The 15,495-nt window shown below is 38.5% G+C and overlaps 1 protein-coding gene across 1 annotated transcript in view; it reads left to right on the plus strand.

Annotated features, from left to right (window-relative positions):
* Positions 1 to 15,495, plus strand: part of LOC107564922 (prolyl 3-hydroxylase 2-like) — a 55,857-nt gene that overhangs the window by 22,587 nt on the left and 17,775 nt on the right. Inside the window, exons 2-3 of the mRNA XM_016250091.1 lie at positions 11,849 to 12,001; positions 12,119 to 12,308. Of these exons, the coding sequence (XP_016105577.1) occupies positions 11,849 to 12,001; positions 12,119 to 12,308 (343 nt within the window). The remainder of the gene's footprint in view (positions 1 to 11,848; positions 12,002 to 12,118; positions 12,309 to 15,495) is intronic.

Below are 15,495 nucleotides of genomic sequence, written 5' to 3' on the forward strand. Positions count from 1 at the left end.
GAGGCATTTGTTGCATCCAGTGGGGACATAATTATGGATTATAATGACTTATACTGTCTTTTTACGCGTTGCGTTGCATCGTGCCGCGTAAACATAAAACCATGTCTGCATTTGTGATCAGAGAAATGACAAACAACAAGTGCTACTCTACATTGCCCAAAACTTGCGTTTGAATCATCAGTGGTAAATTCTTTAAATATAAAAAACGTACTTACAGTCTGTGAGTCAGAACAGCCGGCACTGTAGTCTACTCTACCAGGATCAGGAAACAGTTCTCCATAAAATGTGCTGCACACATCTGAATATTTGGGTTGATGTGTTCTAGAACAGTGTTGTAAATACAACTTAACCACTGATTTCTAGTCGTGTCCTCTTTTGGAAGACCAAACAAAGTAGTTTCGCTTTCACAACGAAACACAGCGTCACACACGGCGGCCTTGAGTGGCAGAGGCCGGGGGCTAGAGTAAGGAACGGCCAGAAGGCTAGAGTGAGCGGAGGCCGGTGGGCTTGAGAACGGCGCGGCCGGCAGATTCGACGAAGGAGCATCCGGCAGGCTTGCGGCAACCACATGTGACGACCCCGGGCTGGACTCGGCTTCATCCACGGTGAAAGCCGATCCAGCGATCCACAGCGCGAAGTTAATGTATTTCCTCAGCGACCAGCACGGATCAGCTCTAGGCATGACGAAGCGGATATCGTACTCTTTTGGAAGGACAAACAAAGTAGTTTCGCTTTCACAACGAATCACACAGCGCCTTCACTACATGGCGGCGACGTCAACAACAATACTACAGCGAGAATAAAAGTTACGCCTTCTTTCTTTGCGTGAACATTTGGGCGGCGTTATGCAAATCATCCCAGATAGTAACGTAGACATGTGGGGGCGTGTTAGAATGAGCCGTTTTAGGTAGGTGTGGCTGACTCTTAAATTTTATAAAGAATATCTCTTTGGATATGATACTTTAGTCTTTGCAACTTTACAGAACTTCTTTATGCACCAAGAGCTTGTAACACTCCAAAGAGTAAGGAAAAATTGAAATCGCATCATATGACCCCTTTAAAAAAAAATCCCTATAGAAAAAAAATGAATGGGAAAAATACTTCCAGAGCTTAAGCCGCTAAAAAAGCACTGTTGCATTCTATTAAACATCAAATCTGTTCTAATTGTTATTGTGTTCACACATAAGTTCCACATTCAGCACAGAAAAGGAAATCATTTATCGCTGGAAACTTGCTGCATCGCGCTCACAATATTTGATGCGTGGGAAGTTGAATCAGGGCTTAACTCTACAAACATCAATCAGACTTGCTAAGCTTACTGACAGGATATTTATGTTGCTTTATGAAAATCTTCAAAGCAAGTAAAATAGGAATAACATTGACAACTGCCAAAACCTATTACAATTTTCTCTTGTCGAACAATAAAACATGAGAAAAATGTCCCTTAGACTTAGAAACCCCAATACCTGGGGTTTACTTAGAGTTTGCAATAAAACTTGTCAACTTGTCAATCACAGAGGACAATTCATTCATCATTTGGCACTCAGATCCTCAGGGTTCCCAAAATTCACTGGGGCCTCTATGAGGGCAGTTCAGGAGCGTTCATACCTGACAGAGCCAATACAGTAGCCTTTACTTAGTTTCCTATACTCAGTATAGAGCTACAGATACAGATGGGCATCTGCAACATGACAAAATACAGTGTGCAGACCTCCAGGGTGGAAAATCGAGGGTGCTGGTGCTTTTGTGGGAGAATGAAAGGCAGCATTGGGAAGGCACTGTGATACCAGTGTCTCCGTTATAAAGCTCTGCTGTATGTGAACAAAGTCCAGGTCTGCTTTAGATTTATCTCTTTAGTACAGCACCCCCATCCCACTGTTTCCAAACCATACGTTTAAACAGCGCACTAGCAGAACTGATATGCCTCACTGGAACAAGAGCTGTAAAGGGCTCTTTGACCTCTAGAGGAACTCATTCGTAAACATCATCAGAAAAAAGTTCTTTGTGATGTATATTGGATACAACTTTAGCTCCATTCAGCTCGTAAAAAGCACCATGAAGGGGGGTGAATGTAAGTTCACATCAGGCTCATATTTGAACAAGAGATAAATTAGGTTGTTTTTGAGTCTGGTCATTAGGAGGCCAGCGTGAGTCCGGGAGCGATGATCCGAGGGGGCTGCCCTCTGTCAGGCCAAGGGCTATGCAGGAATGTGGAGGATGTGGAGGGAGGGCTGACTCACCCCTCTGCCAAAAGATCCCACGGAGTGACAAGAAAGACGAGGTGCTGGAACAGAAGATGTTGAGGACTATTAACTGTGTGCATTTATCACATTTTTGGGCCGAATAGTCGTAGGGATAAAAATAAGTGAAAGCTGGATGATGTTTCAAGAGGATTTCAACTCAAGTTTTACGTCAAACCGTAAAACAAAACCGTCTCTCCTGATGCAGGAGGCAAGGCAAGGTTGGAAGATCTCGGAAAATGGCCTGCCATGAGTTATAGAGCTGTTACTATTCTTATGGGCTTTTTAAGCATTTAATGGGATTGCAAGAAGTGGGGAAGTGAAAGGAAATGGTGGTACAGGTTTGGGAAAGGTAAGCCTGGAGACACACGGAGGATTGAACCGAGAAACTTCCAAGACAGGGGTGTCCAATCCTGCTTCAAAACGTCCTTCAGATTTTAGCTCCAACCAGCTCCAACATATTTTCTTAGAAATTTCTAGTGAGTCTAAAGTCCTTGTTTAGCTGTTTCAGGTGTGTTTAATTGGGGTTGGAGCTAAACTCTGCAGAACAGTAGCTGCGTTTCCATTACAGATTTGCGCAAAACTTTTGCGATATTTTATAAATGTCAATAAAACACTATTGCAAAATGATGCCGTTTCCATTAACTGATGTTATGCGACTAAAACGTCATTTTTTCCTCTTGCGATAAGTGATGGCAGCCCTACACAGCACACTAGCCGTTATTTTTTTATCAAAGGAGACATATTCGTGTATCTATGTGAAGCAGCACATAGAGATGCTTGTGAAACATGCCACGATGTGACTGGTTAAACACAAGCATTTCATTGCAGATTTGTGATATATTTACTTTTTGAATTGCCTGAAGAACCACATCATGCTAGTGTAAAAACTTTTTGTGATATATGTTTTTTTTGTGTGAAATTGACATGTTTCGTATTTTCAATTCGTAATTTCCAATTTGCGTAATTTGAAGGGTAATGGAAATGCAGCTACTAGCCCTCCAGGAACAGGTTTGGACACCCCTGTGCTATGAGAATGGGAATGCTAATGGATAGTTTTCCCAAATATTATGAATCTCTTGGAGCATGTGAGTGAGCCTGCAGTCAACAGCTGCGTCTGAAATCGCATACTGTCTTGAGTAGGTACTAAATAAGTACTTACTTTGCGACTGCAAAAAGCTTATGTTCTATATAGTATGAAAATGTTTAGTATCTGGATTCGTTGTCACGTGACCTACCAGCATCATTTGAGTCATGTCACTACCATTCATAAATCCTTTCCCATGGCCTCACGGGACAGTAAAGTGTCCATCGAATGTATACTTCAGAATGACGCCAGAAGTAGTATATCATCTGGGTACTTTTTACATATGCTTTTATGGCTACTGTGAATTCGGACATACTTCTTTTGTCACATACTGTTTTTCACCTGCTTTATAGTAGGGAAGTATACGATTTTGGATGCAGCCCACAACTCCAACATTTAAATTTTTTTTTATTTTATTGAAGTTAAGTCTGCATGGCGGTTCACACCAAGACGGATGTTTGATGCAAAAATTCGGTGCAATAAATATTTTAATTTAAATGGGCACCTATTAATGTGATTCTTTAGACCAACATGAATATTCGTATGCTGTCAACTGGACTTTTTTTGCGGAGAGGTGTTATAATCTCTTGTCTAGCATACTGCTAATAAAGCTAGTGTTACCAAGAAAAAACAAACAAATTTAAATGAAAAAGTGATTAAACAGTTGCGTTTCAAAGAGTCTGAGATGTTAGTGTCTGAGAGTTTTCTTTTAGACACAACAGAATTATATTAATTACCAAACAGAAAGGTTAACGGTTTAGCCCTGACCTTTAATCTTACTTCTAATCTTTTGATTTCCCCTCTAATTATGTACAAACAAATCAACTACAGTCAAACACCTCATCTAAACAAGGAACGACCAAAGAAACCATTTGAAAACCAAACCCCACGTACACAGACTTCCATTCAGCGGTAGCATACAGTAGCTGGATTATTGTAGACCTATTTTTACTTTTTCCAGCTATCCCATGTCTTTGCACTAATGAAAGAGGCTGTCTGTTCCATCCTGCTTAAAAGACATTCCTCAGACATTACCTTATTAAACCAACGTGTGTGTTGAGTGGGTGTGGCCCGGGCACAGAGAAAAGGGCTAGCGTGTTGGCACTAATGGAAGTGTGAGGAGGCCATGCCCCAGACGGATGACATCATCCACAGGATTCCCACAAGCCCAGGCGTTTTTCCGCAGCCCGTGTCATACGTGCCCCACAGCTGCTTGGCTTTGAGGTTTAACTGCCATGAAGAAAGACAGGTCAACATGGGATACTTAGAATAAATAGGTTGTATTTTTATAATGCCTTTTTTCCTGTTAGATGAGATTTGTTAGTGGCAGAAAATGTGATCTGTTGGTGACTACTGTAACCTGATGTTTTGTGCCACAATAGCTCAGTTCAACATTTACGCTGACATTTATTTAGTTTGGGCAAAAATATCTGTCTGAAGATGATGTTACTATAGAGGAAAATTGGGTCATACTAGTGGCACAGAAATCACATGTTGTCTTTAAAGTTTTAGGAAAGCTGGTGTTTTGTTTTAAAGCAGCTATAGATTGTTAAAATAGATGCATGAATGAAAAGATCAGTCACATTCAGTATGTAAATAAATGCACAAAGGAAAACCAATCAAAACTTGCTATGCAGATTTAACAAAGATGTCAATGCCATGGAAGTTTTTTGAAGTAAACCGAATAAATGCATCGTGAACTTTTTAACTGGACAGTTTTAATTTGAAAATACAGGAAATACTGAAAAGAGGATTATATACATTTCATAACGGTTTTACTAAAAATAATGTATAATTATAAAGCGACCTACTAAATATGAAACAGAAATCTAGCATAGCGTTAGTTCTGGCAGGTCACGTTAGTCAAGCTCGCATCAGCTGACTCTCAGCTGATCCCCATCAACCTATGGGAATACGACACCTATCTAAGTATTCATATATAAGGTCCCGCAGTAGTATCAGCGGTTTTCGCATTGCTCAATAGCTAATTACCCTTCTCCATCCCCAACTCCTCCTCTGTCAGTCAGGATTCAGCCTTCTGATTCTCCTTTGAATCAGACTAATTCTAAAATATGTACATAACATTATTGAACTTAACGATATCTGCAATACATTTATGTTGGTTCTGTTCTGTTTACACTGGGGGGTTATCGCTGCTGTCCCTGCTCTCATACATGCTAGGCTGCATGCATGCGCAGGGAGTTCTTGCCCAGAACGGAACCATACCGCCAATCCAAACTGTATGCTAATTGTCAATAATCTTTGACGATAGTGGTCCTGACAGAACTTTACATTTATTCATTTAGCAGACAGTTTTATCCAAATTGGATCCAAATCCTTAAAAATGAGGACTACAACAAGCAATTCTTCCTAGTTTGTTTATAAGATTCTTCAGAGTTTACATTATGGTTTACTTGGGGAAATATACGGTTTAAAATAGCTTTACTTGTTTTAAACAAATGTTTACACTTGAGGTTATGGTTTGTAAAACTGGACTTGCTTGACGTGACTCCCACTGTTCCTTACTATCATTACTAGTTTAAATTTGCTTGTTAAATTGACTAAAATCCAAACCCAAGTTTAAGATGGAAATTGTAAATGATTGGAAGTTGTCAGTGAAGTGTAAAAAACAGACACAGCTATCTAAAATAACCCCACTTGTAAACACGCTGGATTTAATATAGGGAGTTTAGTGCATTTGCACGGATTCTTGTGGTTTCTCTATTGCTTAGTGTTGAGTGAAACCAGGGCAGTTTTCAGCTTGAAGTCAATATCACTGCTTCAGTCAATATACAGTGCACTGGATTTATCAGTTACAGATTGAAGTGTTCCGTTTGAATATTTGTTAAATATGAGCTTATCCTTAGATTACACATTAAATAATAAGTCTTTGTTTGCTACATGATGGACAAGATTAATCTTATTGATACAAGCAAAAAAGTACCCAGTAAAGGCTTAATAAACATATTTTCCCATGAATATGTTACGTTATTATTACTTTATTAGCTTAAATTGATTGTGATTTCCCCATTTGTAAGTCACTGGATGAATGCAGCTTCTAAATGAATAAATAAATTGAATAGACTTTAGTGTAGTTTACTTAATCCAAGAAAAGCACATTAATAGATGCTCTCTTTCCTTGTTAACACCTAAAAACATTGTTTTAAAGCTCTGAAGGTTTGTAGTTGATCTATAACAAACAACATGGTTTTCTCAGAACATGAAAGCATCTACAGTCCCATTAACATGTTGTTGACATTCTTTGCCTTCTTTAACTTAAAGGGGTCATATGATGCAATTTCAAGTTTTCCTTTCTCTTTGGATTGTTACAAGCTGTTTGTGAATAGATAAGATCCCTAAAGTTGCAAAGACTAAAGCAGGGATCCTCAAATCTGGCTCACGAGATCCACTTTGCTGCAGAGATTAGCTCTAACCCTAATCAAACACACCTGAGCAAGCTAATTAATTTCTTCAGGATCATTAGAAAATCACAGGTAGGTGAGTTTGATCAGGGTTGGAGCTAAACTCTGCAGCACATTGGCCCCCCAGGGCAAGATTTGAGGAACCCTGCACTAAAGTCTCAAACCCAAAGAGATATTCTTTATAAAAGTTAAGACTCGTCCACGCCCTCCTAAAACACCTTGTTCAAACACGCCCCCACATGTCTAAGTCACTGAGTGGGAAGATTTGCATAACATCGCCCAAATGTTCACGCAAAGAAAGAAGGCGTAACTTTGATTCTCGCTGTAGTTGTCAGGGAGTCTCAGTCACCAGCTCTGGACTCCATGTCCCAGAATCCTCCCCGGCTCACACCTGTTCTCAGTCACAGTCACCATAGTCATCAGCACCCACGTTTCAATCACCTGTGTTCTGATTCCCCGCACCTGCTGCAGCTCATCAAGCTCCCCTTTATCTCCTCATCCGGTCTACCGTTCACTACCTTGAACCAAGCCTGACTCTCTTGATACTTACATATGTGTTTCCTTACCTCAGACGTTCCAGTTTCTCCACCGCTCCAACTCTCCACTGCTCCACGTGATTCCTGCAAGCTAAGCCCTCTGAACCTTGTCACTTTGTGCTACACTCACCTCTTGTCACCACCTGGTTCACTTCTTAATCTCTGTCAATAAAAACCCTTGTTTGACCACTTACCTCTGTGTCTCCTAGCCTGTGTCTTGACAGTAGTATTGTTGCCGCCGCCGCCATGTCGTGGAGATTCTGTGTGTTTCGAAAGTGTAGCGAAACTACTTTGTTTGGCCTTCCAAAAGAGGACACGACTAGAAATCAGTGGTTAAGTTGTATTTACAACACTGTTCCAGAACAGTTCAACCCAAATATTCAGATGTGTGCAGCGCATTTTACGGAGGACTGTTTATTTACCTGGGAGAGTAGCCTACAACGGTGCAATAAATATTTTAATTTAAATGGGCACCTATTAATGTGATTCTTTAGACCAACATGAATATTCGTATGCTGTCAACTGGACTTTTTTTGCGGAGAGGTGTTATAATCTCTTGTCTAGCATACTGCTAATAAAGCTAGTGTTTATAAGATTCTTCAGAGTTTACATTATGGTTTACTTGGGGAAATATACAAATGCAGACATGGTTTTATGTTTACGCGGTGCGATACGCAACGTGTAAAAAGACAGTATAAGTCATTATAATCAGTAATTATGTCCCCACTGGATGCAACAAATGCCTCGTTTATAATGGCTTTTATTGGTTTTGTCTTGTAGCGCCGGGACACGGCATCACAGTATGGTAAGGGCCGTAACATTTCCGTCACACGCTTGAGGCATTCGGCCAATCACAACGCACTGGATAGCTGGTCAATCAGCACACAACTTGCATTTCTGAACGATGAGCTTTGTAAAAATCAACGCGTTTCAGAAAGGCGGGGCACAGAGGAGCAACAATAATGTAATGTTTTAACCTTAAACCTCATAAACACATTGCATTACACGAAATACACAAAATAATGTTCTTTTTAGCAACGTCATATGACCTCTTTAAAAAAAAAGCATAGGAAAATGGGGCTTGTCTTGGCTATGACTTTATCCTACATCAAACGGGATGTTTTTCTTTTTTACAGCCAGTGTGTAAATGGTTTGTAAATTCTGGCTGGAGATGCAGGGGGAAAAAACTGTGGTGGTGTGTATAAAGAGCAGTTACGAGGGCCACAGGTGCTCTCTCTGGAAAATATTTACCCAAAAAAGCTGAAGACTGTTTATGCTACTAGGAACAAACTACTAGTTGATGTCGTTTGAATTTGACTTTTTTCAAAGTGTTGTGTGCTCTGTTTGTCTGTGGGAGTGTATCCGTTTGACATAAAATGAAGGGAAAATCGTTTTTATGCATACACATTTTTTTGATGTAATGGGTTTGCTGAGAATATCTGGTAAAGCCAACACTGTGGATTTGTGTGTAAGTGTGTGTGAAATGAGCGTCTCAGCTGTACTCTGTTGAAGTAATTTAGAAGTGAACTAAAATATGTCTTCACAGGACTCGCTGGCAGCATGGCCAGTGAGACTCAGGTCTTTGTTCATATAATTTGTCATGCTAATTAAGCCAAAGTCTACAACAAAAGGCCACAAATCATTACTGAGGTTAGCTTAGGTATTATGTTATAGGTTGTCCAGTTATATGTTAGGTTAGGTTCTATGTTATGCTATGGGTTATATGTTAGGTTAGGTTATGTTACTGTAGGTTGGATGTTAGCTTATGTTAGGTTAGCTTATGTTATGTTAGGTTGCATGTTATGTTAGGTTATATGTTATGTTATTGTAGGTTGGATGTTGGTCTAGGTCAGCTTTGTTATAGGTTATATGTTAGTTACTGTTACTGGTTGGATGTTAGGTTATGTTATACTGTGTCAGGTTATACCAACAGAATGTGGCATAACATGACAACATGGCATTTCATAAAATAACATAACATATATACCAGCGGAATAACCTTGTAATATGTACCTAATTTGCAGTTAAATGTGTCAAATGTGCACAATAACACTCATCAGAAAAGTCTTTAAATGTGTGCATGGCAACAAACTTCTGTTTTTCAATGTCCACAAGGCCTGAAGGAACTTAACTACTAACAGTTCTGGTTTAAAGGAGGTTATTACACTGCAAAGAAAACCAGCTGCTTCAAAATATTCATTTACCTAATATATGTGTCATGTCAGTCTTATGCGCACCCCTTCAAGTAAAGTGTAACCGATGGTTGTAAACATTTTCAGCAGAGGCAAACTTTATGAAGATTTCTGAGGCAACGATTTTATACAGGAACATAAAACACACATAAATGCCACTAAATTTGGTGGTTTTGAAGTCTCATAACTGTTGTGTTTTTGGTAAATAAAATTGAGAAAATGGCTGCATGAGACACGTGAATGTGAGCAGACAATGCACCCAGCCGGACTAAATCCCAGCTGTGTTTGAGCTTTTGTGTCTAGCTGGGCCGTTTTCCAGTCACCTCTTGTGAACTCTTTTATCACTGTTCTGTGATGAGTATAGGATTTGTCAGGGCATGAGGATTTTTTGATTCGCTACTGTAGCGCATGTGATAAACACGCCAGGTGACTGAACATAAAAGTCGGATTTGAGGGGCTTTGTCATGCTTTGGCTTCAGCTCCTGGAATCTGACCTGCTTTAGAAGAAAATCGGACAGGTCAGCATTTGGACGGGATACAAAAATACCCCCTACTGTATATCCAATCAGGGTCTTTGCGATCCTTTCGCAGCTGGGACGCAAGTGCTGTGTGGGTGTGTGTGGACGAGGGGGTGGTAGAAAGAAGACACAGGAATGCAGTCGACGCCAGTTTGCTCTTTGGCCTTTCAGAGGTGACCAAGCATATCCTCTTAAGCCTCCAGCCTTCCTGCCTCATTCCCTAACATAAAAGACCAAACGTTGGCCGAGCCGCAAAAGACAAGGAAAAAATAAAAGGAGATGATTCAGGATCATCTTTTGCACTGTGCAGTGGTCCATCTATGGTTGTATCTGGAGACAGAAGCTGCAAAAAAAGGTTTCAGAGGGCTTCTTTTTTTGTAGCGATGCCATAGAAAAATAACCTTTCAGGGAACCATTTTTGCTTAGTGTGAAGAATATTTCATTCTAAATAACTTGTTTCATTATAAAGAACCTTTTCTACAGTGTACAGGTTCCATGGATGGTCTTCATGGTTCTATGGAGGTTCTTCATGTCTTTGAAAGCTTGTACGACTTTCTTCTTATGAACACAAAAGATATTTGTGACACTGGTCCACAAAACCAGTCATAAGTAGCACATGTATATATGTAGCAATAGCCAACAATACATTGTACGGGTCAAAATTTATATTTTTCTTTTATGCCAAAAATCATTAGGATATTAAGTTGAGATCATGTTCCATGAAGATATTTTGTAAATTTCCTACCGTAAATATATCAAAACTTAATTTTTGATTAGTAATATGCATTGCTAAGGACTTCATTTGGACAATTTTAAAGGCGATTTTCTCAATATTTAGATTTTTTTGCACCCTCAGATTCCAGATTTTTAAATAGTTCTATCTTGGCCAAATATTGTCCTATCATAGCAAACCATACATCAATGGAAAGCTTATTTATTCAGCTTTTAACATTAAAAATGTTTAAGCTGCTCTTTTCCATACAATAAAAGCAAATAGTGACCAAAAGAATGATGAAGCACCATTCAATGTGATGCATGGAACTTGTTTGCTGTAAGTTTGTGTATTTAAGGACGTTTTGTTGAAAACTAAAGCTTTGGTATTCAGTCGTAATGAAATCGTAATCTGTTTGGACCTGGAAGTCTTGATGCTGATAGCCTTCTGATGTGTTTTGTGATTTGTGGTGGTAAACTCCAGAAGATCCATGCGATGCTAATGTGTGTTTTTTCTGCGAATCATCAACTTTGTCATAATTTTTGCAATGTGCAAGTTATTTTGTATAAACATAAAACAGAGTTGTGTTCGTAAAATATGTTGTTCCTAGTAAGGATTAAAGAAACTGATGCCAATCCAAGATCTACAGAACAGATTGAGGGCTGCAGTTCATAAAGGCCGAAAAATAACAGCTGACGGCTTCCGTGAACTTGTTTTGAATTTTTTTCCCCTCCAGTGATAAAGCAGAATTCATTGGAATTATGATTTAAATAGTCTCTGGTTTATTTATTCAAATTTTTAATGCCTTTCAGAGGCCAAAAGGAGCTTCCCTGCTGAAGAGACCAGTTCAGACCAGAATGAATTTCTATGCTTGTCCAAACTGGCTATACTGTGTTCTTCAACACATTTTTTTTTCAGCAAGTCTGATAATGATTTGTTTAAAGATAATATTACACACATGGGCTGGTAATTTTCTTTCATATAATTGCATTTATGTGACTTGATCTCGCAATTACAACTTTATTTGACATTCTTCCAATGTAATTTCTCAATATTTGGGCTGTAAAACTCAAAAATGTGTTAAGAGAGGGCCTCCAAAGTTAATTTTTCAATGTTTTTGTTCTGTTCCTTTTCAAAAAAGCTCGGGCAACTGGACAAAGCTGCATCTGCTGCTCATACGTATTTCCAGGCCAACCCTGAGCATGTGGAGATGGGAGAGGACCTGGAGCAGTACAAAGCCCAGAAAGGTGTAAAAGAGGAAGACTTTATTGACCGGGAATCCCGCCCACACCAGGTGAGTGACTGCCGACCCCAATTACGGCACTTTGCAATGCTTCTTGAACCTTCACGAACACCCTACAAAGCCAGAACAAGAAGTTCAGCATCATGAAGTGCGTCTTTCTATTTACAGAAAGCCTTCTTTGCTGGGGTGAAGCTCTACGACAAAGGCAACTACGAAGAGTCCGTGACGCTCTTTGAAGAGGCTCTGACTGAGTATTACCGTGCCGATGTGGAGTGTCGGGCCCTCTGTGAAGGGCCACAGCACTTCGAGGAGCAGAAACATGTCTTGTACAAATACAACCTCTACGAGCTAATCTCAGGTACAGATGCTTTTGTACTCAGAGCTTTTCTGCTTCCTCCTAATGTGGTAAAGCTATCATCCGTGGTCTTGAGAAGGGTCTGGGAATTTTCCGTTCTCAAATGGTTCTTTGGGACTTTCTATTGTGGATATCATGTTTCTGAGCTATTTGTGTTTCCAGAAATGGAGATCTTCCCGTTCTATGACCTCTATGCAAGTTATTTCTGAGTAGGCAAGAGATACAAATGTTTGACCTAAGTTTGAAATACAATCTGTTATTGTTGTGTCTTGACAGGCAGTTCATGATAGTACAACAATGAACAGCTTCAAAGAGTGTGACATATGGCTTCCCTATACAGTGTTTTGAACATAAAACTTACAATTTAATAAGCTTATTTGGATCAAAGCTGAATTCACTTTTATGATTTATTATTTATCAATAGAGAAGCTGCTCGTTTTAACTTCAGCCTGTGAAGTTGCAGGGAGAAAACTAGCTTATGTCTGTTAAGCATTCATAACATGAGCCGTGTTTTGTCTGGATTGCATTCCTGCTCAAATCCAGACTACTGTTTGAAATTCAGCAGGCCACACACAGTCCAACTGACCTCAGTTTTAAAAAAGATAACCATTTAATGCTAATATAAAGTGACTGTATATTGAATGTGTTTAGCTTTAATTTAATGTTTAGTTTTTCAGTGTTTATTATACACACCTGTGATCACACATCAAATGAATTCTATTTTAATTAGTGACAAGTATGTTGCTTGGTGATCACAAACAGTCAACATTAAGGGATAATTTGTACTCGGCTGGTCATTTTCTCAAAATAAACCCAAACAGAGTGATCATTTTGTATCATCCACACAGATTCTAGTGACTTATTATTCAAAAGCACTATCTTTCAAAAGTTTCGGAACAGTAAGATATATTTTTAAAGAAATTTTAATTTTTCTTTTCAGTAAGCATGCAATAAATTTATCAAAAGTGGCAGTAAAGACATGTATACTGTTACAAAATGTTCTAATAAATGCTGTTTTTATTTGAACTTTTTTTTTTTAATAATCCTGAAAAGAAATGTATCAAGGTTCCTACAAAAATATTAATCAGCACAACTATTTTCGAAACAATAATAAGTGTGCTCAGAAAATCAGCATATTAGAATGATTTCTGAAGGATCATGTGACACTGAAGACTAGAGTAATGATGCTGAAATTTCAGCTTTGATTACAGAAATAAATTACTTTTTAAAATATATTTAAATACAGTAGTCAACATTTGAAGTGGATCAAAACCTTTCATCAAAGTTGTCCTAAAACCAAAACAGTACCCGTTCTTGTCTTAGGACAACTTTGATGAACTTTTTTGATCCACTTTAAATGTTGACTACTGTAGAAAACAGCTATTTCAAACTAATAATATTTCACAATATTACTATTTTTACTGTGTTTTTGATCAAATAAATACAGCACTGGTGTGCAAAGAGACTTATTTCAAAACATTAAAACATTTTTTTTTTAAAACCTAAAGACACCAACGGTAAATTTCATTTACCACATATATTCATTCATCATATTCATAGTTGTTGATACAGATCTCACAATGCTGGTTAGTAGTTTTTAGCTGCTTTCAGTTTAAGCTGTCACATTTTAGTAAAATTGTTGTAATAGTTGCATAATAGGCACTAAATTAAGCTAATATAACTAACTGACATCTTTTAACCATGTGAAAGTCCATAAAAGTCAAATAGGGAGTCGTAATTCACTAACACTTATGTCTTAACATCCCCCTAACATTTGGCTTCCAAAACAATGCATGTCATTGAGCTGCCAAAATGGTTCTTAATTATTGCTGATCGCATTTTACTGATTAAGGAAGGATGTGAAAGACTGTTGCATGATTGACATCTGTTTATGGCCTAAATGTGAAGAATGGGCCGGTCGTGAGGGGACTTGTTCTTCACGGGAGTCGTCAGTGTTTCTGAAGATAGCTTCGGGGGGTTTTTTGCATGATGGCATGCCTCAGAGTTCAGCAAGGAATCCCTGGAAAATATTCAGAATGATGTCACTGACATTTTCTGTCCGTTGGGTGTGTTTGTGCACATTAAGATCTGAGAGCATACGTGTATGTATGTTTTTGTTAGAATGGAGACATTGTTTAGGGATTGTGGGATTGGACACTTTTCGGTATGCAATGACATGAATCTCTGCTACAATTATCTAATTTTCTGCTGTATTAACAAAAGGTCTTTTAAAGCAGATGGGTTGGTCATCATCATGATTTTCATGGTTTCTAAGTTATCATTGTTATATTTACAAAAGAAGTCAAGAGCTAGTTATATGCCTTTGTGAATACATAAATAGACTAACAGAGAACAAATTCGACAAATAGCATCTCCATCCCATAATACGCCTGTTAAACCCTCTTTTGATAGCAGCTCTTAGTCATCTTTTTAAGTTGTGAATCTGTTTGCACTTTCATGTGGGATCAATCTGCCTACTACCCATCCACCACATTATGAAACCCTTTAACGTGAGTTTAAAATCTTCTCAGCTCTCTAATTTAATCTTCAACCTTGTCCACATGAAATACACCAGCACCTCTGGTTGCACATATTTGATTTGATCCCAGTTAGATGATCTCACTCCATGTGCTTTGGGAAAAGACATGGATCACATTTTCAACTCACTCTTAAAAATAAAGGTGCTTCACGATGCCATAGAAGAACCTTTTTGTCTAAATGGTTCCATAAAGAACCTTTAATATCTGAAGAACCTTTCTGTTTCACAAAACTTTCTTTGTGGTGAAAGAAGGTTCTTCAGATTACAAAAAGGTAAGAAAGAGATGGTTCTTTAAAGAACCTTTGACTGAATGGTTCTTTGTGGAACCAAAAATGGTTCTTCTATGGCATCGCTTGAAGAACCTTTTGAAGCACCTTTATTTTTAAGAGTGTACATCAACCAGTATTACAGTGTGTTATTAAGCCATTAGATCCTGCCACGATGCCCTGTTTCTGTAAAGTACACTCTGAAAAATAAAGGTTCCAAAAGGTTCGCAGCAATGCCATTGAAGAACTATTTTGAGTTCCCCAAATAATTTTTCAGTGAATAGTTCTTAGAAACATTATTATCTAAGTGTGAAGAACATTTTAATAATCTAAAGAAACTTTTCCCTCTAGAACCTTTTGTAGAAAGGAATTGATTCCAAGAGTG

Source organism: Sinocyclocheilus grahami, unplaced genomic scaffold (genome assembly GCF_001515645.1).
Source record: "Sinocyclocheilus grahami isolate Dianchi unplaced genomic scaffold, SAMN03320097.WGS_v1.1 scaffold971.1, whole genome shotgun sequence".
NCBI classification, from domain to species: domain Eukaryota; kingdom Metazoa; phylum Chordata; class Actinopteri; order Cypriniformes; family Cyprinidae; genus Sinocyclocheilus; species Sinocyclocheilus grahami.